Genomic DNA, 19,034 nt, shown 5'->3' on the forward strand with positions numbered 1-19,034 from the left:
GAAGTCCAGTTGCCTTTTGAGTGATACCTTTGGGACTACTGATGTGAAAATGGCTACAATCAACCACTTTTGTCTCATTTTAGTGTTTTCATCTGAGGCTCCCCTGCTCCTCACGGAAACACTCCTCACCTCGCACTGTGGGTATAAGGTCCATGGCTATTCAATGATGTGTTTCTACTTTTCTACCTTCTGCTCACTCATATCTTCTTAGATTAAAAATTAATTCAGTGGTTAAAGGGAAATAATAATTCAGAGGCCATAAAATGGGACTATGAATTATTTAATATCTACCTCTCATAGGACTAAATAAAAATACACCTATAATGATAGGCCTTGAGTCATAATTAGTACTAGCATTTAAATCTTGAGAAAAAAATACATTTAAATAAACTCTATATCCCCAGTCAAAAACTATTCTGCACTTGAATAATTTCCAATTCTCAAGATTAAGGCCCAACCCTTCCCGTTGTGTTCTGGCAAGGCATGTAACAACTGGACAAGTGGCAAAAGGGTGATTTGATTTTTCCATTCTGGAGTCAGTTGGATTGGAGGAGGATGATTTTTACCTCAGTGCTAAGGCAGACTGAAATTGGATTTAGCCATGGCATGTAATGATCAGCAGTAAGACAGGGGCCTAAAAGAAGGATATCATGATCAGATTTGGATGGAGCCACAAAGAGAAGACTTTTAAAGTCAGAAGCCATCATTTGCTTTTAATGTGGGATTAAAAGTCAGAAGGTTTTTGGTTAAATAGTCAATTTCAAATGATTCTCGATAAGGAAATACAAATAAATTGGTGTTGCTTACAAAGTTAAGTCTAAAGTTAAAACAAAATTCTGAATGTCAGCAAAAAATCACTGAAAAAATTGATTATTTTTTTCTCTGAAGGATATACTTCCTCAATGTGTATACAATTTCTGCTGTTCTAAACAGGTAGCCGGAAGACAGATAAATTATACTCTAAAATCTAAATAAAAGGACAAAACTTTTTTTTTCAGAAAGCTGTGTTTGCCTTAAAAATCTGTGAAATTACATGTTTCAAGATTTATTTTGTCAAAAAGGAATCTGATATACAAGAAGAAGGTTGCCTTTTGTTGCTAAGATCAAAATTCTTAAAGGATTATTGAAAACATATATTCTAATGACTCTCATTTAACTATTGCAACATTGTTGTAAAATAAAAAACCCTCATTGTATGTGTAATGTTATGGCCTTGCAACAACAGAGGTGGTCTGCAGCAAATCAATTGCATTTGGTAGTGTATCTATGTTTTTAAAAACATAGGTAAACAAACATGATGCGATTGAAAACATTGTTAGTATAAATGCCTTTTTGTGTGTTTCCTTGGCTTTCTTGTTATTATGTGTCTGTTCCTTTAATGCATTTAGACCAACTTTGTGCAATAGCCCGAATTCTGGTAATTACAGACTAACACAAGGAAAGCACTGATATAGAGGTTATGATGATACAGTTTAGCAATCTAAGCATATAAGGAAATGAAGCAATATTTATTTATCAGAAGATTGGTACCATAGTTACTTTAATTACTAATAATAACACTTCTGCAATAATGACACTTCTCCAATCCTTCATAATCTCTCTCTCTCTCTCTCTCTCTCTCTCTCTCTCTCTCCCTCTCCCTCTCTCCCTCCCACCCTCCCTCCCACATGCATACACACACATGGAGGGGAGGGGAGGACTTCAAAGTAGTTTAAGGTCTGCAGGCAAATTAATTAATTTGCTTCTAAAGTTTAAAGGCTGCTCTGACTCCAAACAATTCTGGGCAGCTTTCACTTTAAAACCAGGAAACAGTGAAATGAAGAAACAAACCATGTGCATCCAGAAAAATCATACAAGCAAGCAAAAAAACAAAACAAAACTCTACAGAACTGAAGAACCATCTTACCTCATGCCCTGGGTGAACAGCCAGATATTTCAAACAGTTTCTGAACCTTATCAGTTGAGAGCCATATGAATGGGAGGATGGATTCCAGAGGCCAGACGTTGCAACAGAGAAGGCACACTTCCTAAGTTCCACTGGATATCACTGGACCTATTGGGTCCCCAAGATCAAGATGAACTAGAACAGGGGTCCCAAACTCCAGGTGTGTGGACTGGCACCAGTCTGCGGCATGCCAGAAACAGGGCCACATAAACAAGTGAAACTTCATCCGTGGGATGCAGGCAGCATGCGAAACCACGCCTCTCTGATCCACAGAAAATCTCTCTCTACGGAACGGGACCTTGATGCCCAAAAGGTTGGGAGCCATTGATCTAGAGAACACCTAATTTTACCTCATGAGCAGAAACCATCAGAGCTAGGCAGACCCTCAAAAAGCCAGGTTCTCTACTATGAAGGGCTTTATAAATAGCAAACAACACCTGGAATTACATTCAGATGGCAACCAACTAGTGCAGCTCACAGAGCATTGGTATTAGATGGGTGGAGCACAGTATGTCCATTACTGCTCATGTTACCAGTATAGCTTCCAAGGGATTTCAAGAGTAGGTCCATGTAAAAATCACTGCAATGATCCATTTATGAACTGACTGATGCACAAGTGATCTTCTGAAAGACTCTTCGATTGAATTGGATCACTAGATGGATGTGTGCAAAGGTTCTTTTAGCCCAAGCTGCCACCTGCTTTTCAAACAGAAGTTATATTCTCTGAGTCCACTTCAGACAAAAGATAGAAAGTTCCCAGTGTTACGTCTGGAAGGTCGGGCTCATAGAGATGAGAGACTCAGAATAAGTGAACAACAGCTCTTTATTACCGGCTAAATCTAAGTGAGTCCAAGCACTCGCGGCGGCTCTTTTTATAGAGCTAGCCGTGGCTAGGCTGCCAATGACATCGCTTTGAGTTTCCCGCGATTGGTTTCATCCAATCGTGGTAGACTCTCAGCGAGCCAATCACAATCGTCTGGCTGTCCAATCAGATAGTTCGCTCTGTAGTCCAATAGGAATGCAGGGTTTCAAGCCTGCTTAATATGGAACACCCCTCCCCTCTTGGTTTCGCCCAAGGGGCGGGGTGACATAGTCGCATAGGTAGGCGGGTCTTTGGACCTGCCTACTTGGCCTGCGCGTTTCAGTCTGTCTCTGGTCGTTGCCTGGTTCAGACGGGCTCCGCGTCGCTCCCAAGTGCCTCGATGGAACCTCCTGGAAGGGTGAGCCGGGCCTATAGCTGCGACTCCCATCTGGTTCGCCCAGGTTGGTCAAGTCGTTCTCTCTGCTGCTCCCGCCTGGATTCTCTGGGCCGGTTGAGCTTGCTCGGCTGCTTCTTCCAGGTAAAGTACCCGTCTGCATCGGTTCTATGTTTGCAGGTGAGTATGGTTGGTTTATTATTTAGTTTCTGCTTGGGGGGTTTTCTGTATCTGTTAATAATTTTCCTTTTTCAATGTTTGAGGTTCCCCCGACCTCTGATTTCTTTACTGCTGTCTGTGAGGGGTGTGCTAGTAAGTCGTGACCTTAACTGGTCGATGTGTCGTTTCCAGCTTCGTCCATCGGTTGTTTGTAGGTGGTATGACCGGGGGCTGCTTATCTGGGTGATTCGTGCAGGTATCCAAAGAGGGTCTCTGGAAAAATTTTTTGCAAAGACAGTGTCGCCGATGGTAAAAGCACGGTGTTGGCTGGTGGAGCCAGGGATTTTTCTGGATTGTAGGTGGGGTGTAAATGGTCTAGTGGTGACTGGAGTCTTCTGCCCATGAGTAATTCCGCTGGGCATTTGTTTGTGGTGGTATTTGGCGTGGTGTGTTGGATAAGCAACATTTTATTAATTTTTTCCTGAAAGTTGCCGTCTTCTAATTTTTGTATGGTTTTCTTGGTGAATTGAACCATTCGTTCCACCTGCCCATTTGCCGCTGGGTGAGCGGGCGATGTTAATGCGTGTCTGATGCCACGGTCAGCTAAGTATTGTTCAAATGCCAGCACCGTGAACTGTGGTCCATTGTCGGACACCAGAACATCTGGCAAACCGTGTATGGCAAAGAGTTTGTTGAGTTTGGTTATGACAGCTTCAGTAGTTGTTGTTTTCATGGTGCTAACTTCCATCCAATTGGAATAAGCATCTATGGTAATTAGAAAGGTGTGTCCTTTGGTGGGGCCAGCGAAATCTATGTGGATCCGCGACCAGAGGCCCCTTGGGGTTTCCCATTCCAAAGGTGGTGCTGGGGGGGGCGGATCGTGTTGGTTGGCATCTTATGCACGCGGCTACCCCTGTTTCTATTTGTTTGTTCATGCCTGGCCACCAAGCGTAGCTTCGGGCCAAGGCTTTCATTCAGACAATGCCCGGGTGCCCTTCATGCAACATGTCCAACACTCGCTTTTGTAAGGCTTCTGGTATTACCACCCGATCTCCCCAAAGTATGCACCCCTTTTGCGAGAAAAGTTCGGTTTGCTGGGTCCTAAAAGCTTTAAACGGTTCAGTTTTGTCACTTTCTGTCCAACCCCGCTCAATCCAGGTCAGGACTCGCGCCAGCCACTTGTCTCTTTTTGTTTCGCAGGCAATGTCTAGCGTGGTCAGGAGGGGGCTGGGTAAGGTTTCTATTTGAAGAATTGGTATTGTGGGTGCTGGGTCGTCTTGCACGTCTGGGAGGGGGGAGCGGCTTAAGGCATCAGCGTGCAGAATGTCTTTACCGGGTCGGTGAGTGAGCTGATAATTATAGGCGGCCAGGAACTCAGACCATCTAGTCATTCTAGGTGAGAGGATGTTTGGGGTGGCCTTGTTGCCAGCCAGTATGCCAAGCAGGGGTTTATGATCAGTAATGATTGAAAAGGTTCTACCGTAAACGTATTCGTGGAACCTTTTTACTCCAGAAACGATCGCTAGGGCTTCCTTGTCCAACTGGCTGTAGTTTCTTTCTGGTTTAGACAGGGTTCTTGAAAAGAAGGCAATGGGCGCCTCGTTCCCATTTGGCAGGGTATGACTGAGAATTGCCCCTACTCCAAAGGGCGATGCGTCGCATGTGATTGTAAGCGGTAGGGTTTCGTTGTATTGGATGAGGACTGCGTCAGAAGTTAAGAGGTCTTTGGTTTGTTGGAAAGCGCTTTCCTCCCATTTTCCCCACATCCAGGAAGCGATTTCGTCCAACAGTCTATGCAATGGTTCCGCCACAGTCGCCTTTTGGGGTAGGAAAACATTATAAAAGTTAATGAGTCCAAGAAATGCCTGGAGCTCCATCTTGTTTTTTGGTCTGGGGGCTTCCTTGATGGCTTTAAGTTTTTTCTCAGTGGGGTGGATTCCGTGTTTGTCAAGGAGGTACCCCAAGAATTCAACCCTCTCGGTGCAAAGTTGGCATTTTTCTTTTTTAACCTTCAGGCCAGAGTCTTTAAATTTCTGGAGTACTGCCCTTAGGCATTTTTCAAGTTGTTTTTTATTGGCTGCCACCACTAACACGTCATCAAAATACGGCATGACTCCCTTAATTCCTTGTAACAGCCTTTCCATGAGGCTTTGAAAAACCCCAGGTGCAACACTGACACCAAATTGGAGGCGGTTGCATTTAAATGCCCCCCGGTGCATTACGATTGTCTGTGCCTCAGCGGTTTCTGCATCAACTGGCAGCTGTTAATAGGCTTGTGCCAGGTTGAGCTTCGTGAAGACCCAGCCATCCCCCAGTGAGTGTAGGAGGTGTTGGACTACTGGCACGGGGTAGGCACTTTGCTGTAGGGCATGGTTGAGGGTGGCCTTATAGTCCCCACAGATACTTATGGAGCCATCTGGCTTGATAGGGGTGACTATAGGTGTTTCCCAGAGGGAAAATGCCCAATGCCAGCTTCGGGGATGCAGTTCCCCTGGTAGTCTCTGAGGGTCAGTTTTTGGTCACTCAACTCATATCGGCGAATGCTGGGTATTAGGCATTTGATGGTGTGCCATGAGACCATGGAGAGGTAAGATCCAGAATCTACCTCCATGGTGCACGGTTGGTCTTCGATGTTCACCATTACGCGTATCTTTCGGGCATCTATGGTTGAAGAATGACTGATGACTGTTTGTTGGGTTTCTTCTTTCCACGGTGCCTTGCTGAATCGTTTGGTCCAGCCATCTTGGCTCCATCGGCTGTCAGTCTGGTGATCCCGATGCTTGGGGGGGTGCCGTCTCGTCATCTAGGGCTTCCACCTCGACGCCGGGGGCTGTGGTTGCGTTTATTTCGGCAAACCTTTGTGATGTGCTCCCGCTTCTCGCAATGCCGGCAAACGGTGTCAAGAAAACAGCATTCAGAGCGGGGGTGATCGCCTCCGCATCTGGTGCACTGGAATCCCGACTTACGACCCCACCGGTCCTGTCGATCGCGTTCCGACTGGAGCCGATGGATCTCTTCCTCCTCGTAGCCGCTGTCAGAGGGGGATTCGATGTTGCTGTGGTGGGTGGAGGTGGTGTGTTTCTCCGGTGTAGGAGCCATCTCGCTGACAGGATGGCGGTTGGTTCCATTTGATCGCCACATTCGAGCCGCTGATTTGCGGGTGGCTTCTGCTGCCATTGCTTCAGCTATGGTGTCGGCGAGGGAGATGCTGCCCTTTGCCATCAACTTGCTTTGTAGTGTGGGGTCTTTTAGGCCAAGGACGACCCGGTCTCACATGGACTCTTCTAGGTCAGTGAATCCGCACAACCCTCCAAGATCCCTTAGATCAGCCACGAATTCGCTAATGCTCTCACCCTTGCGTTGGTCTCTTTGGTAAAAATCATGCCAGCGAATGAGGGTGGGCACAGCCGGAGTGTAGTGGTTTCGGAGGATGGGCGCGAGGTCGTCCCAATCCATCGTCTCGATGTCTGCGGGTTTCGCCAAAGCCTTGACCATTTTAAACATGGCAGGCCCGCAGTGTGATAGGAATACAGCCCGTTTCCGGTTGCCGTTGGCGTCTTTCAGGTTGCTGCATTCCAAAAACATCTGGAGCTGGTCGATGTAGGACTCCCAGTCCTCTGTGGCCGGATTAAAGGGTGCGGGTGGTGTGGCGTTGCTGGCCATCTTGATGGTTGTTTTGCGCCGTTTGCCACATTCTAAATTGTCTCGTTGTCTTCTCTATCCCATCCTCGTTGCCAGTGTTACGTCTGGAAGGTCGGGCTCATAGAGACGAGAGACTCGGAATAAGTGAACAATAGCTCTTTATTACCGGCTAAATCTGAGTGAGTCCAAGCGCTTGTGGCGGCTCTTTTTATATAGCTAGCCGCGGCTAGGCTGCCAATGACATTGCTTTGAGTTTCCCGCGATTGGTTTCATCCAATCGCGGTAGACTCTCAGCGAGCCAATCACAACCGTCTGGCTATCCAATCAGATAGTTCGCTCTGTAGTCCAATAGGAATGCAGGGTTTCAAGCCTGCTTAATATAGAACACTCAGGACCAGGCATTTGAAAGGGTTTAGGCAAATATCCACTGCCACCCATACTTGTTCAAGTTTTGCTTGGGTTTGCTCCTCCCTATCTGGACTTCCACAGCCTCTAGAAACTGGGATATGGACAGCAACTCTTGAATAGTCTTGAGATCAAGATATATAGCACATTCAAGATATTTGGCTCTGAAGGGATGGAAGATTTCATGTACCCACTCCACAATGAGGGGCCACGAACTGAACCTTTTCTCCCTTTAACAGCACTGGAACCAACCACAGGGAAAGCAAAAGATCCACCATTAATAACATGTCTCATACCCAGACCTCACCGTCTGTCCAGGATACTGTGATTGATAGTATTGAAAGCTTCCAAGAGATCAAGGACCACAAGGATGGACATGCTACTCCTAGTACAGCTCCCTCAAAAGTCATCCAGCAAGTGCAATAGAATAGGCATGTCAAACTGGTGGCCCACAAGCCAGATGCATCACACGCAGGCCACACCCATCCCAATTCCGCAAAGGCAAAAAACATCATGTCATGTGATGTCATGTGTCGTGATTGAGTTTAATACCTGTCCTCTAGACCTTACCCCAGCCAGAAATCTGACTGACATGGGTTTTCTCCAGATAGTCTGAAGCTCTTGTCAAACTATCATTTTAAAGGAAAAGGTTAGAGATTAGACAATAATTGCCCAGGATTACTGAATCCAAAGATAGCCTTCCAATGCTGAAGGAACTCGACTTTCTTAAGCCAACACCATGGCATGCATCCAACTATAGGTCACTTCCTGGACAGTTTTAACAACATGAGGCCATGGCCCAGTTGAAGTCTAAGTCTGAGAAGACCTGAGTGAGCTTCTCTGCCAAATAGCTTAAATATTATTCACTGGCAGTCCTGTAAAAGTTCCTATAGTTTATCTCTCCCCAGAAAGGAACAAGTTGTACTAAACAGGGCTGCAAATGCAATAAGAGCACTTCATTATGATATACTCCTAAATATGGGCTCTTATTTATGCTCGCTCAGACTCATTCTTCAGTCTTCGTCCGGCAGCACTTTAGATATCTCTTCTGGTGCCTTGTATTACATTGCTCCTAAAAAACAAACAAACCCCAAGGTACATTCCAGGATCGGCACATAGAGATCATGTAGGGACAATATGGTCTGAGGCTTTCACATTCACCCTTTCTTGGCCACAACGGAGACCTTGGCCAAACTACTCACAATATCCTCAGAGATAATACCCAGTCCTTCTGGAACTCTAACAGGGTTCATAACTGAGACAGTTGCTGGGACAGGTCAATCAAATACAATAGGCCCATCTTCTTATAGGGCAGGGTGATATTAGCAAGTTAAAAAGCAATCAGAGTATGATTTGACTACTACCATGGATGGATGTTCATGTCCTTCACTACCAGATGACATCATAACTTCTTCAGAGAAATAGTGCAACTACTGGTACATTTCATCACTTGGGATAGGTCTATGGTTGCCATGAAGGTCATCCAATTTCTGAGCTATCTCCAACTCAAGTAACTAGTAACAAATTGAAATCCCTAAGGACTAATAGAATCGAGGTCTCTGTAACCAATTCAGCCACAAAATTCATTAGATCAAGCAGGGATGTTACTGTGCAGCAGAAGGAATCAACTATCCCAACTTCACTCACAGGGGCTCATGTCTGCTCTGTCTGTGATGCAGAGTTTCTGGGAGTCCTCAATGACTTATGGATGACAATAGTCACCTCTTCCCATTTTCCCAGGGCTCTTGGCCGATGCCAAACCTGAAACTCACAGAGGCATATATTCAAGAGGAGATCATCCCGCTCTGAACCTACTCGTGGCTCTTTTACGTTTCTAGGTCAGCTGCCTCCTCATCCATGATGAAATCATAAATAAGAGCAGATTTATTATGGGCCAGCCTGGCATTCAAAATCAGTAGCTGGAAGGCCACTGAGGATATGATCATCTACTGAAATAGATAGAGGGCTAAACACCAAATAGCAGTCTCAAAATTCCCAAGTATCGCCAGCTCTCAGATTCTTGTCACATCTATCCCTGATCACCACAATCCCAACATTCCTGCCTGTTCTCTCTCTTTCCCTCAATTCCTTCCTTCTTCTAGACCTCGACTCCCAGGCCAAGGTACTCATACTCACAATCATTTTTGTCCCTACTCAGACTGTTCCTCACACTCCACCCACCGCTACAGTCACCTTATATCCTCACAGAACACTAGGCATCCCAGCAAGCCATTCCTGCTCTGAGGCCCTCAGAAACCTACATGGTTAAGCTTCTGTGGCAAGCTCTATCATAGCTTTCATTGAATCACTCTCCCCTTCTCATCCAAGTAGACAATAATATCACAATTACAAGTATCTGGCTGATAACCCTAATCAGATGGATTCTTTTAAGCCCTGACAATGTAGCTCACATGGTGTTCTTGTTACCCTTTTTATGATGGTTGATTTACATGGTTTATGTAAGTTATTTTGGGAGGGTAGCAGTTGCACTTTGTATATTTAACCATAAGTACTAAGCCCATCAATGAAATGTTTAGATAGTTGTTTAGATCTAAATATTTCATCATTAGGTTTAGTGTTTATGGTTAAATACACAAAGTAGTTAACCTCAGTGGTTAACCATTTCATAGTAGAAGTCTTACAATGTTGTTATTCTAAGGCTTTTTAAACTTTACAGACCCCTCACATCCCGGATATAAACTGTTTCAACTCCTGCCCTCAAAACGATGCTATAGAGCACTGCACATCAGAACAACTAGACACAGGAACAGTTTTTTCCCGAATACCATCACTCTGCTAAACAAATAATTCCCTCAACACTGTCAAATTATTTACTAAGTCTGCATTATTATTACTATTAATCTTCTCATCAATCCTATCACCCATCTCTTTCCACTTATGACTGACTGTAACTTCGTTGCTTGTATCCTTATGATTTGTATTGTTTCCTAGTATGATTTGATTGCCTGTTTGTACCCTATGACTATCAATAAGTGTTGTACCTTATGATTCTTGAAGAATGTATCTTTTCTTTTTTATGTACACTGAACATATGCAGCAAAGACAAATTCCTTGTGTATCCATCAATAAACTGGCCAATAAAGAATTCTCTTCTCTTCTACTTTGTTTTGTCCCAGACAAAAATTGCTTCACAAGATTGCTGGATCTCTGGAGTTCTTAGGAAGGAATGTAAGTGGTTAGAGGACGATATGAAATAAAGGAAATGTATCTAGGGTGCCTTGTATGTCGGGAAGCCGCTTATTTCACTTAGATGATTACATTTAAAATCAGACCAATTTACGTGGTTTTACTTGCTTACTTTGTATAATTAGGTGCAGAATCAATGATGTTCCTTTCAATGCAATTTTTGAGAATGAAAATTATTTCCAGCTAAGCATGTCTAAGATTAAACCATAAAACTCTGCTTAGATTTCTTGATTTCATAGTACAATATTATTTTTTTAAAGTTACACAAGTGAAGCAGAAACACTATCAATATGTTTTCTGGCAGAAGATCTAATTTTATTGGTGCCACTTTTCTGAGGACGTCAGTAGTTTAATTGGTCTTTATCAATTAAACAAAAGAATGATGGAATAAATGATGGGTGTCAAATTCGTGTTATCATGTGACGTATCGTGACTTTTTCCCCCTCTGCTAAATTGGATGTGGGCATGGCCAGTGCATAACGTATCCGGCCTGTGGGCTGCAAGTTTTACAGCCCTGAATAAATGGCCCTTCATTCTTCAGTGGGATTTATGGGAAACAAACACTGACTTTCAGATCTATTTTGAAGCTACCTTTGTTCCCTTTCCCTCCTTGGGGTATGAAACAGCTGCTGTTTCTTCCATGTTTCTACTGACATCAGCAGCTGATAGATACATTTCCATGAACTGCAACATAAACCCACCTCTAAATCTCTGCTTTGGTTCAAAGTGTTGGATTCCTACCCTGATATCCCTGTGTGCTACATATGAATCAGCTTCCTTAGTGGGATCATGGACTCATCTTTCTTTTCCTTCTGCCACTGGAGAGTTGCCCTTCAAGGCTTCACATTTCTTTCATTTCAGGGAAAGCGGCACATTAATTTCTCATTCTAGACAGTGGATATCACTGAAATAGTTTTTCATGTGAAAAAGGGGATTAAGCGCCTCCTTCCAACCCATCTGGATATGAGATGAGATATAAGAATTCCAACAAAGGTCATTCAATGGAAGCCAACACAAAAACTCTCTCTGCACCAGTATTTCTCAACCTTGGCAACTTTCAATTATGTGGACTTCAACTCCCAGAATTCCCCAGCCAGCATGGGGAACTGGTGTATGCCATGTTGATTTTGTACTGGGCAATAGATTTGATAGAGGGCTGCTTCAAATAGGAACTGTATGCAGCATCCAACCACATTTTTGTACTGCAAGGATTAAATTAATGGGTAAGGACTCTGAAGGTGTCAGGCGAAGCAAATTAATATTGATGCAAGATTATATCCAGCTACTAAAATATCTCCTAGGCCAAGGGTCTTCAAACTTGGTAAGTTTAAGACTTATGGACTTCAACTCCCAGAATTTCTGAGCTAACATGACTGGAAGAGGGATTCTGGGAGTTGAAGTCCATAAGTCCTAAAGCTGTCAAGATTGAAGACCCCTGCTCTTGGCTAAATGGCTCCATTGATATACAACTCAGAGATTCTAGAGATTTTTTTTAAGGGAAAAATTAAAAGTATCCCACCAATCTGCTGTACATATTCTTCTCAGTCTTGGATCCATAGTGCTAAGATGAAGAGATGAGCCATTGGTCAAAGGCTATTGGTGTCAGCAGTGATACGGTATAGAAAATTTGCGCTGGGACCAGTCAATCTAATGGATCACCTGAAACCCCTAGGTGGTGGTGAGAAACACCAGCAACAGTTCCTGAGGCTCATTTGCCAATCCTTTTTCTCCTCTCTATGAAAGCAAAATCTTAGAGAACTTACTAAAGATGAAACAGTAGCTTGCTGATTTTCCACTTCCTTCAGTTTAATCAATATCTCTTGATGATGGAAAGCGCCCTTCCAAAATATAATAGTAGCTATTAGTGTAATTATTATACATGCAATTCAGTCTTGAAGATTATCTATTCATCCATCATGTTATGCCTGGTTATGCCAACAAATATGTTGCCGGAAGTATGGGCTCTGGAGATATGCTAGCTAGCACAACCTCGTTATGCCAGCAGCTGTTAACAACTAGGAATAAGGGATATATGACACTAGGGGACTTCTCTTCATTTTACACATCCCCTGGAAAATATCTCATTTGATAGTGGTGCATACAGTTCCTGGAAATTCTAAAGTACCACCCCCCACCCCAGTGCATACCCAGAGTCTTTGGATGCCAGAGCCTTAAGCACCATATTCAACAGCAGAATTTATGATAGCAATGTAATATCAACTTTACCCAGAACTGTCACTGGAATAGTAAATCTCTCTCTCTCTCTTATGTTCTCTCCAATCATCACCAGAGGCTAACACAGGTAGGGCAAGAGGAGATCAAAGGCTAGTTCATCAGGTAGTGTGACTTAGCTACTATAGCCTTCAATAATATAGAAGCTGCTTTGGTGGACTGACAATGAGGATGCTGCATTTCTCTGGTTGCTGAGCAAAACATGTCTGCTCTTAGACTCCACGTTTGTCTTGCATGGGTTGTGGATGAAAGCATAGTAGAGCAGAAACATGTGATCTTTTTTGGGCCAAGGAATTTACTTGGACTTTGAATGTCGTGCCAAGTGTCACATTCTAAAAAATAAACATAACTAAGACAAAGTCCCAACGGTGCTTTTTCAAGAGACAACTGGACTTTCTTGTTTTTCTCTGATGATGTTTAATCCAAGCACCTTTGGGACAACTATGACCTGGATGACTGAGAATCTCCATAGATATTTGATTAAGACAAAGGAATAGAGGGGAATTCAAAACTGAAACTTAAACCGGTTGGATTAATTAACACAAAATAATAACTTATCTTGTGTTTAATGATTTACCTGTATTGACATATTAAAAACAGAATATGAATACTTCAAAATTTACTGTGAAGTACCTTGTACCTTAGATGAATACAAGCAGAGTTGCTCTCTACTATTTAAAGCAGCCAGGTTCTTTCTCAGGTTTCCAAGCAACTTTGAAGAAGCTGCTACTTTAAAGAGACAGCTCATTAAATGTAACTCTTCAAGTAGTAGCACTTTTTTTTCCAGGCTTATGCAGAAGCCTGAGAAAAGGATGGCTGCTTTAAAAGATAGCAGAGAAGAGTTGTGTTTGCATTTGCATGAAATTCAAAATACTATTTAATTATTTTTGAAAGCATGCATAGCCCTAATTAAAAATTATGATTTGGTGAGAATATTTGGAGAGTACTCACACTGAAGGGTTACTGAGTCTTAAGAATAACACAACATCTGACAGATTTCTTAACAGAGGAAGACACTTAGCCTACCTTTATTTCCCTGCCTTTTAAACTGGCAGTTGTAGTTGTTTTGCAAACATATAGATGGAAACTTAAAGAGGAACAAGGAATCCAGGTGTAATCAGGTAAGGCATGGACTCAAAAGCAGAAATAGTGATACATGAAGAATATTGCACTAATGTAAGTTGTACTCAAAACAGGTAGTGAAGCCAAATGGGATCAAACATCATCACAAATGGGTGAGGTATTTTGCTTAAAGAAATAGTGACAACTCTAGCAGGGCATCTGAGTTTTGTGTTGCCCAAGGCAAGCAATAAAGTCCACATTAAAAAAACACACACACTTTTTAGGACTGGCAATTAAATACATTTGCTAAGTTATCCTCCTGTTATGGGAGAGTGGGGCCATTGTAATCTGCATAATGGCTGAACTAGGACTGTTCTTTCTGGTTGCAGTTTGGTAACTAATCTGGGGGTCATTTATTATAAAATTATAGGAATAAACACAAGCTGTAACTTTTATTATTTCCTTACATTTTTTCATATTGGCGAAACTAATTATTTGAGTTTTAAAAAGGGAACAAATTCAAGCAATGTCTGCTTATACTTTTGCTGACAAGAAATTTAACTCATCATAGATACGAGATCATTTTTTTAAAAAAATTAGCCATTATAACCAACATAAACTTGGCAGACAATTTCATAGGATATGGTAATGTCTGCGTATGAGTAAATTACTGCGTTCTGTCAGCGTTCCTTTTTGTTTCATGTGCAGAGAGCTTGAGGGCGTTACCGGATAAAGTTGTGACATCCTAGCTCTACCACATGACACAACTAATAACTCTATTACAAACAAAAATGAAGCCACAAACAGATGATTTGCCCTCTGCTGTGCAGGGAAGTCACAGCCTTTCTGTAGATTTGTGCTCCAGAATTTGAACTAAATAGAAGCAATTTTTTTCTCCTGACTTTCCAAGTTAACAGATTCTTGGCAATTAATTTGATGGCCTGGGGCAGCTCAAACATGTTTATATAAAGATCTTTTCTAGCCTGAGAACTGCTAGATGCTGCCTTGCCTAACTCTTCTCTTATGTAATTGTTCCAACATAGAATTCTTTGTGCAAATTAAGCAACCCTAATGTTTAATTTGAACTGTTGGCAAGTGTCTCTTATTTTCTCTGCATTCTGCTGTCACTTTTGAAATTATAATTATTTTAAAAGACTCTTTCTCTTCTCATTGGATATATTATTGACTATATCATATATATTCAATGAGGAAATGCCAATGTGGTATTTAATAATCAGTGTGGATTAGAAGGCTTAAACTACTTCCTGAATCAAGAAGTTTACCAAAGCAACTTGGATCAATTACTTAGGTTATATTACCTACAGTTGCCATTAAAAGGCACAGGTGAAGTAGGAAAATATATAAATACATTAACGTACACAATGAATTCAGTTATTCTGGAACTGTTATGAATCAGCCAATTTCCTGAATATGTGGAAATATTCTGCACCTGAAGTTTTAATGTGGGACTGTAGCTGAGTTTCATTGATTTTATGTGAAGGAAAAGAAAAGTTCTATCTAGTCATTTCTTAGTAATCATGGATGAATAGGAAATCATTTTACAGTATTGGCTTTGAGGAGATTTTCACAATCTTGGAATGTGCTGGGAAAGAGGGCAGATCAAGAGAAGTTGTATCATGGCTGTAGCATGCTTTCCCACTGTTCTTGTGAACAAATGAATTGTCAGCCTGGGTGATATCCTGGCTGACGGATGATAATTAATAACTGTGCCTCAGTCCTTACAGGAATAGCAATTTGTTCTCTCCTGCACCCGCTTCCCCTCACATTTCCTCACAAGGCTGTGCATACATTTTAAAGAAACACTTGCAGAGTTGATGCTGTGCAATTCACTAAAAAGGCACTAATGAATCATTTTAGCCTCAGACTATAAAAAGTCCCTGTGCAGAATAGTACAAACAAACATTTTCAATTAGCGCTAGAAAGAGAGGTGAGGTACAGTTAAATTACATACGGCACAATATTTTAATCACAGGAACTCATGAAGAGAACATACTGTACAGAACATACTGTTATGGTTTACTTTAGGTGATGTAGTGTCATGCTGGTGAATTCCAAAAGTTGCCTTCACTGGACAATGTAACAAAGTGTAATGTCTCATATCACACGAATGATCAGGGCAGACAAGCAGACCTTGTATGTGTATGTGCGCGCGCGCACACACATACATATATATAACAGCACCAGACACTTTACCAGAGTAAGTTTCCAAATGAGTCCATGTTATTTATTGCTTAATTATTCTGCACTTACTTTAAAAAAAAACATTCAAATATTTATACTTTTAAAATTTTAAACTTCAGCCATTTTTTTTCAAAGATCCAGTGAAACATCCTTCTCTTAGCCTTAAATCCACTTTCAATGCCATCTCTATTTTGTTGGAAAAAAGTTTTTCTACTTCTGTCATTTCTTCAATAATATCTTGTGGACATAATCTATTCATAGAAGTGGAATATCATTACTCACATTGTTGATATTATAGCAACTATTGTCTGATTCTATTCTTCAAAAGTCACCTCCAATATTTTTATGGTCTTAACCTTTACAGACCTGTATCTTTCCTCTATTTAAAATATTTATAGTTTCCTTCAGTGTCCAGTTTCTGAAATCATAAAATTGCATATCTATGTTGTAAAAACCAAAACAAATCTATTTCACACAATAAGTTGTTTATTTATAATTCCAAAAATCTTATTGTAAAAGTTTCAATATTCCAGCTTTATCTGAATCATTAATCCATTGATACTTTTCTAAGATCAACATCTTATTTAACTTTTGCAATTTGTTTCAGTTTTTTGAAATTCTTATTAAGTTTATGATTAAAATTTATTTTCATTCAGGACTGAATACAGACTCACCCAGAAAATTTCAAACTCGTCCTTCCAAAACTTTCTAATAGATTAGAAGTAATTAATAAGGAATTTGTTTTTTTAATATATCTTTATTAAATTTTAGAAAAGACATTAAAATACAAACAAACAAAAAGAAAAAAAAGGGAAGGGAATAAAAGGAAGTTTAAAGTTAAAAATGATAAAACACCCTACCACAAAACAAATATATAGCAAAGGTTATCTCTATTTCCAATACAGCAACAATAATACAATATCACAACCTCTAAATTTAATTAAATAATATAAATACTTAAAAACCTAAAAATTAATAACTTACATTTGAAAAACAATAATTATGTTCATAATTCAACTTTAATATATAATAAGGTATCTATAAATAAATAAATCTTAACCACTTAGTTAAAAATCCATAATTAAATCACTAATCAAGTTAAATCCTCAAATCCCAAAGTCAAAATCTGATTTTTCCCCCCCTCCTTTTCTTATAGGAAATCTAACAGTGGTCTCCAACACTAATGAACAATTTCTGAAAGTGATTAGAAAATGAGATTTAATAACTTAATGTTCTTTAAAAGTCTCCACCATGGTTGCAAACAAGATGGCTAATCCCACCTCTTTGGCACTCATACTTACAGAAACTGCTACTCCCAAGGTTTTCTTGTAGGGAGCAACCATCCAAAGCACACGTAGGTAATCTTTCGTTCTCTCCTTATCTGGAGAGTTTCCTTGGTCTTTGGGAGGTTGCTTTTGCAGAGCTGCCTTCAATTTGTTATACTTTCCTTGGAAGTCCCAGTAGGAGCCATTTTTACTTATATCATAATATGTGTGTTACCGTTGAGAAGGGTTTTTTCCTCGTCAAGATTCCTTGATTTTTCATGGAATATGTAGCAGGACCTTCCTTGAAGACACTTTGATTTGATTTGGGCTACAGAGAGATTGGGGAGCTAGCTCCTCCAGAGACATCTGCCCTTGACTGGCACTTTGGAAAGAACTAGCTGGCCATCATGTGGATCTTTATATATTTGTATGTTTAATATTATTCCTTAATTTAAACACACACTAGCTGTCTTTTTTCCTGTATTTCTGGGAAGTAAGAGAAACAGAACAAACCATAATCAGTAGATATCATCACATCACAATAACCCAATGAAAATGAACCATATTATGGCTGCATGTTGCCCTTGAATCAGATCATGGAAAAAGAGCTTTTTCCATTGGGACAGGTATGAGTAACAATAGCATCAAAGTTCCTATGATTTTCAGAACTGAACAATGTTTAAATTAACATTTTAGTAATCCTTGATCCATCATATTTGTCAAGGCAGACTCTTGATCCTGTGGTTTCAACCGAATACGAAGCTATGACTTTGTAATCAGGTAATTTTTGGTGATCCTTTCGTCACAATCAGAACGTTGCAACTAGTTTCTTTTCAAAGTGTGATACTAATGAATATAGTCTCAGAAAGTTGCTGCATGCAAGAGTTTTCTTTGTGAGTTTTTGACTGTTAAACTTCACTGATGTTTCTGGTGAGCCCTGGACTCAATGTAATTCTGAAATGGAGTGGGCAATGTTTGCCCTCATATACCCTCTTTGGTCAAACCGGTTTCCTGGTTGACATAACAGCTATGGTACAAGATCCTCCAAGCCTCTCTAGGAACATCTATACTCTATTGCTCTTGGGACTCATAGTATTCAAGTGCTACTGTTGAAACAGTTACAGGTGCTTAGTCCTGATGCCCAAGTTTGTCAAGTTCCTGAGTCATGGCCACAATGCACAAAATAAAAATATTAGCTAAGCTTCCAATATACATTACACAGGGACAGACTTAACAAACAGCTCTGCTTATAGGTTCACTTAGTACGACGATGGAGAGCCAAAGACTGAGAAAAAAAAAATCATTACATCAACTTAGTTCTTTGGCCAACTCCTTTTCCTGTAGATCCTGCTAGTTTGTTTTGTGTGGGTTTTACAAACAGTGTCTCTGATGGGTTGTGATGAATGTGTTCTTCACATGACCTTGCCTGGTGTATTCATTACGCATCCACTGCACTCCATACATTAGTGAAAAGGGGGTTTCAGATTTCTTTATCTCTTCTGCTGTTATACCGTCTCATTTTTGATGTTATTAAAGAATGTGGGAAATTGTAGTAAGATAGCATGGAAGATAAAAAGAAAGGCATGTTCTTTGAAATTGCCTATGTAGATTAAATATAATGGTCCAAAACAAATTTGGATTTTCTGGTTAAGAAGAGGAAACTAAAAATCCTAACACAAATTCTGTTTAAAGGCGTCGGGAAATGTAGCAATATGAATA

The 19,034-nt window shown here is 40.9% G+C and overlaps 1 protein-coding gene across 7 annotated transcripts in view; it reads left to right on the forward strand.

Moving 5' to 3' along the window:
- FILIP1 (filamin A interacting protein 1) overlaps positions 1–19,034 on the forward strand; it is a 91,855-nt gene that overhangs the window by 12,822 nt on the left and 59,999 nt on the right. For 4 of the 7 annotated variants that reach the window (XM_087915138.1, XM_087915146.1, XM_087915153.1 and 1 more), the window contains exon 2: positions 12,845–12,891. The exons of the other annotated variants lie outside the window; for them this stretch is intronic. In XM_087915138.1, the coding sequence (XP_087771264.1) occupies positions 12,845–12,891 (47 nt within the window). The remainder of the gene's footprint in view (positions 1–12,844; positions 12,892–19,034) is intronic. 7 annotated transcript variants of the gene reach the window in all.

Source organism: Pseudonaja textilis, chromosome 1 (assembly GCF_049901715.1).
Source record: "Pseudonaja textilis isolate UNSWEBS1 chromosome 1, rPseTex1.2, whole genome shotgun sequence".
NCBI lineage: Eukaryota > Metazoa > Chordata > Lepidosauria > Squamata > Elapidae > Pseudonaja > Pseudonaja textilis.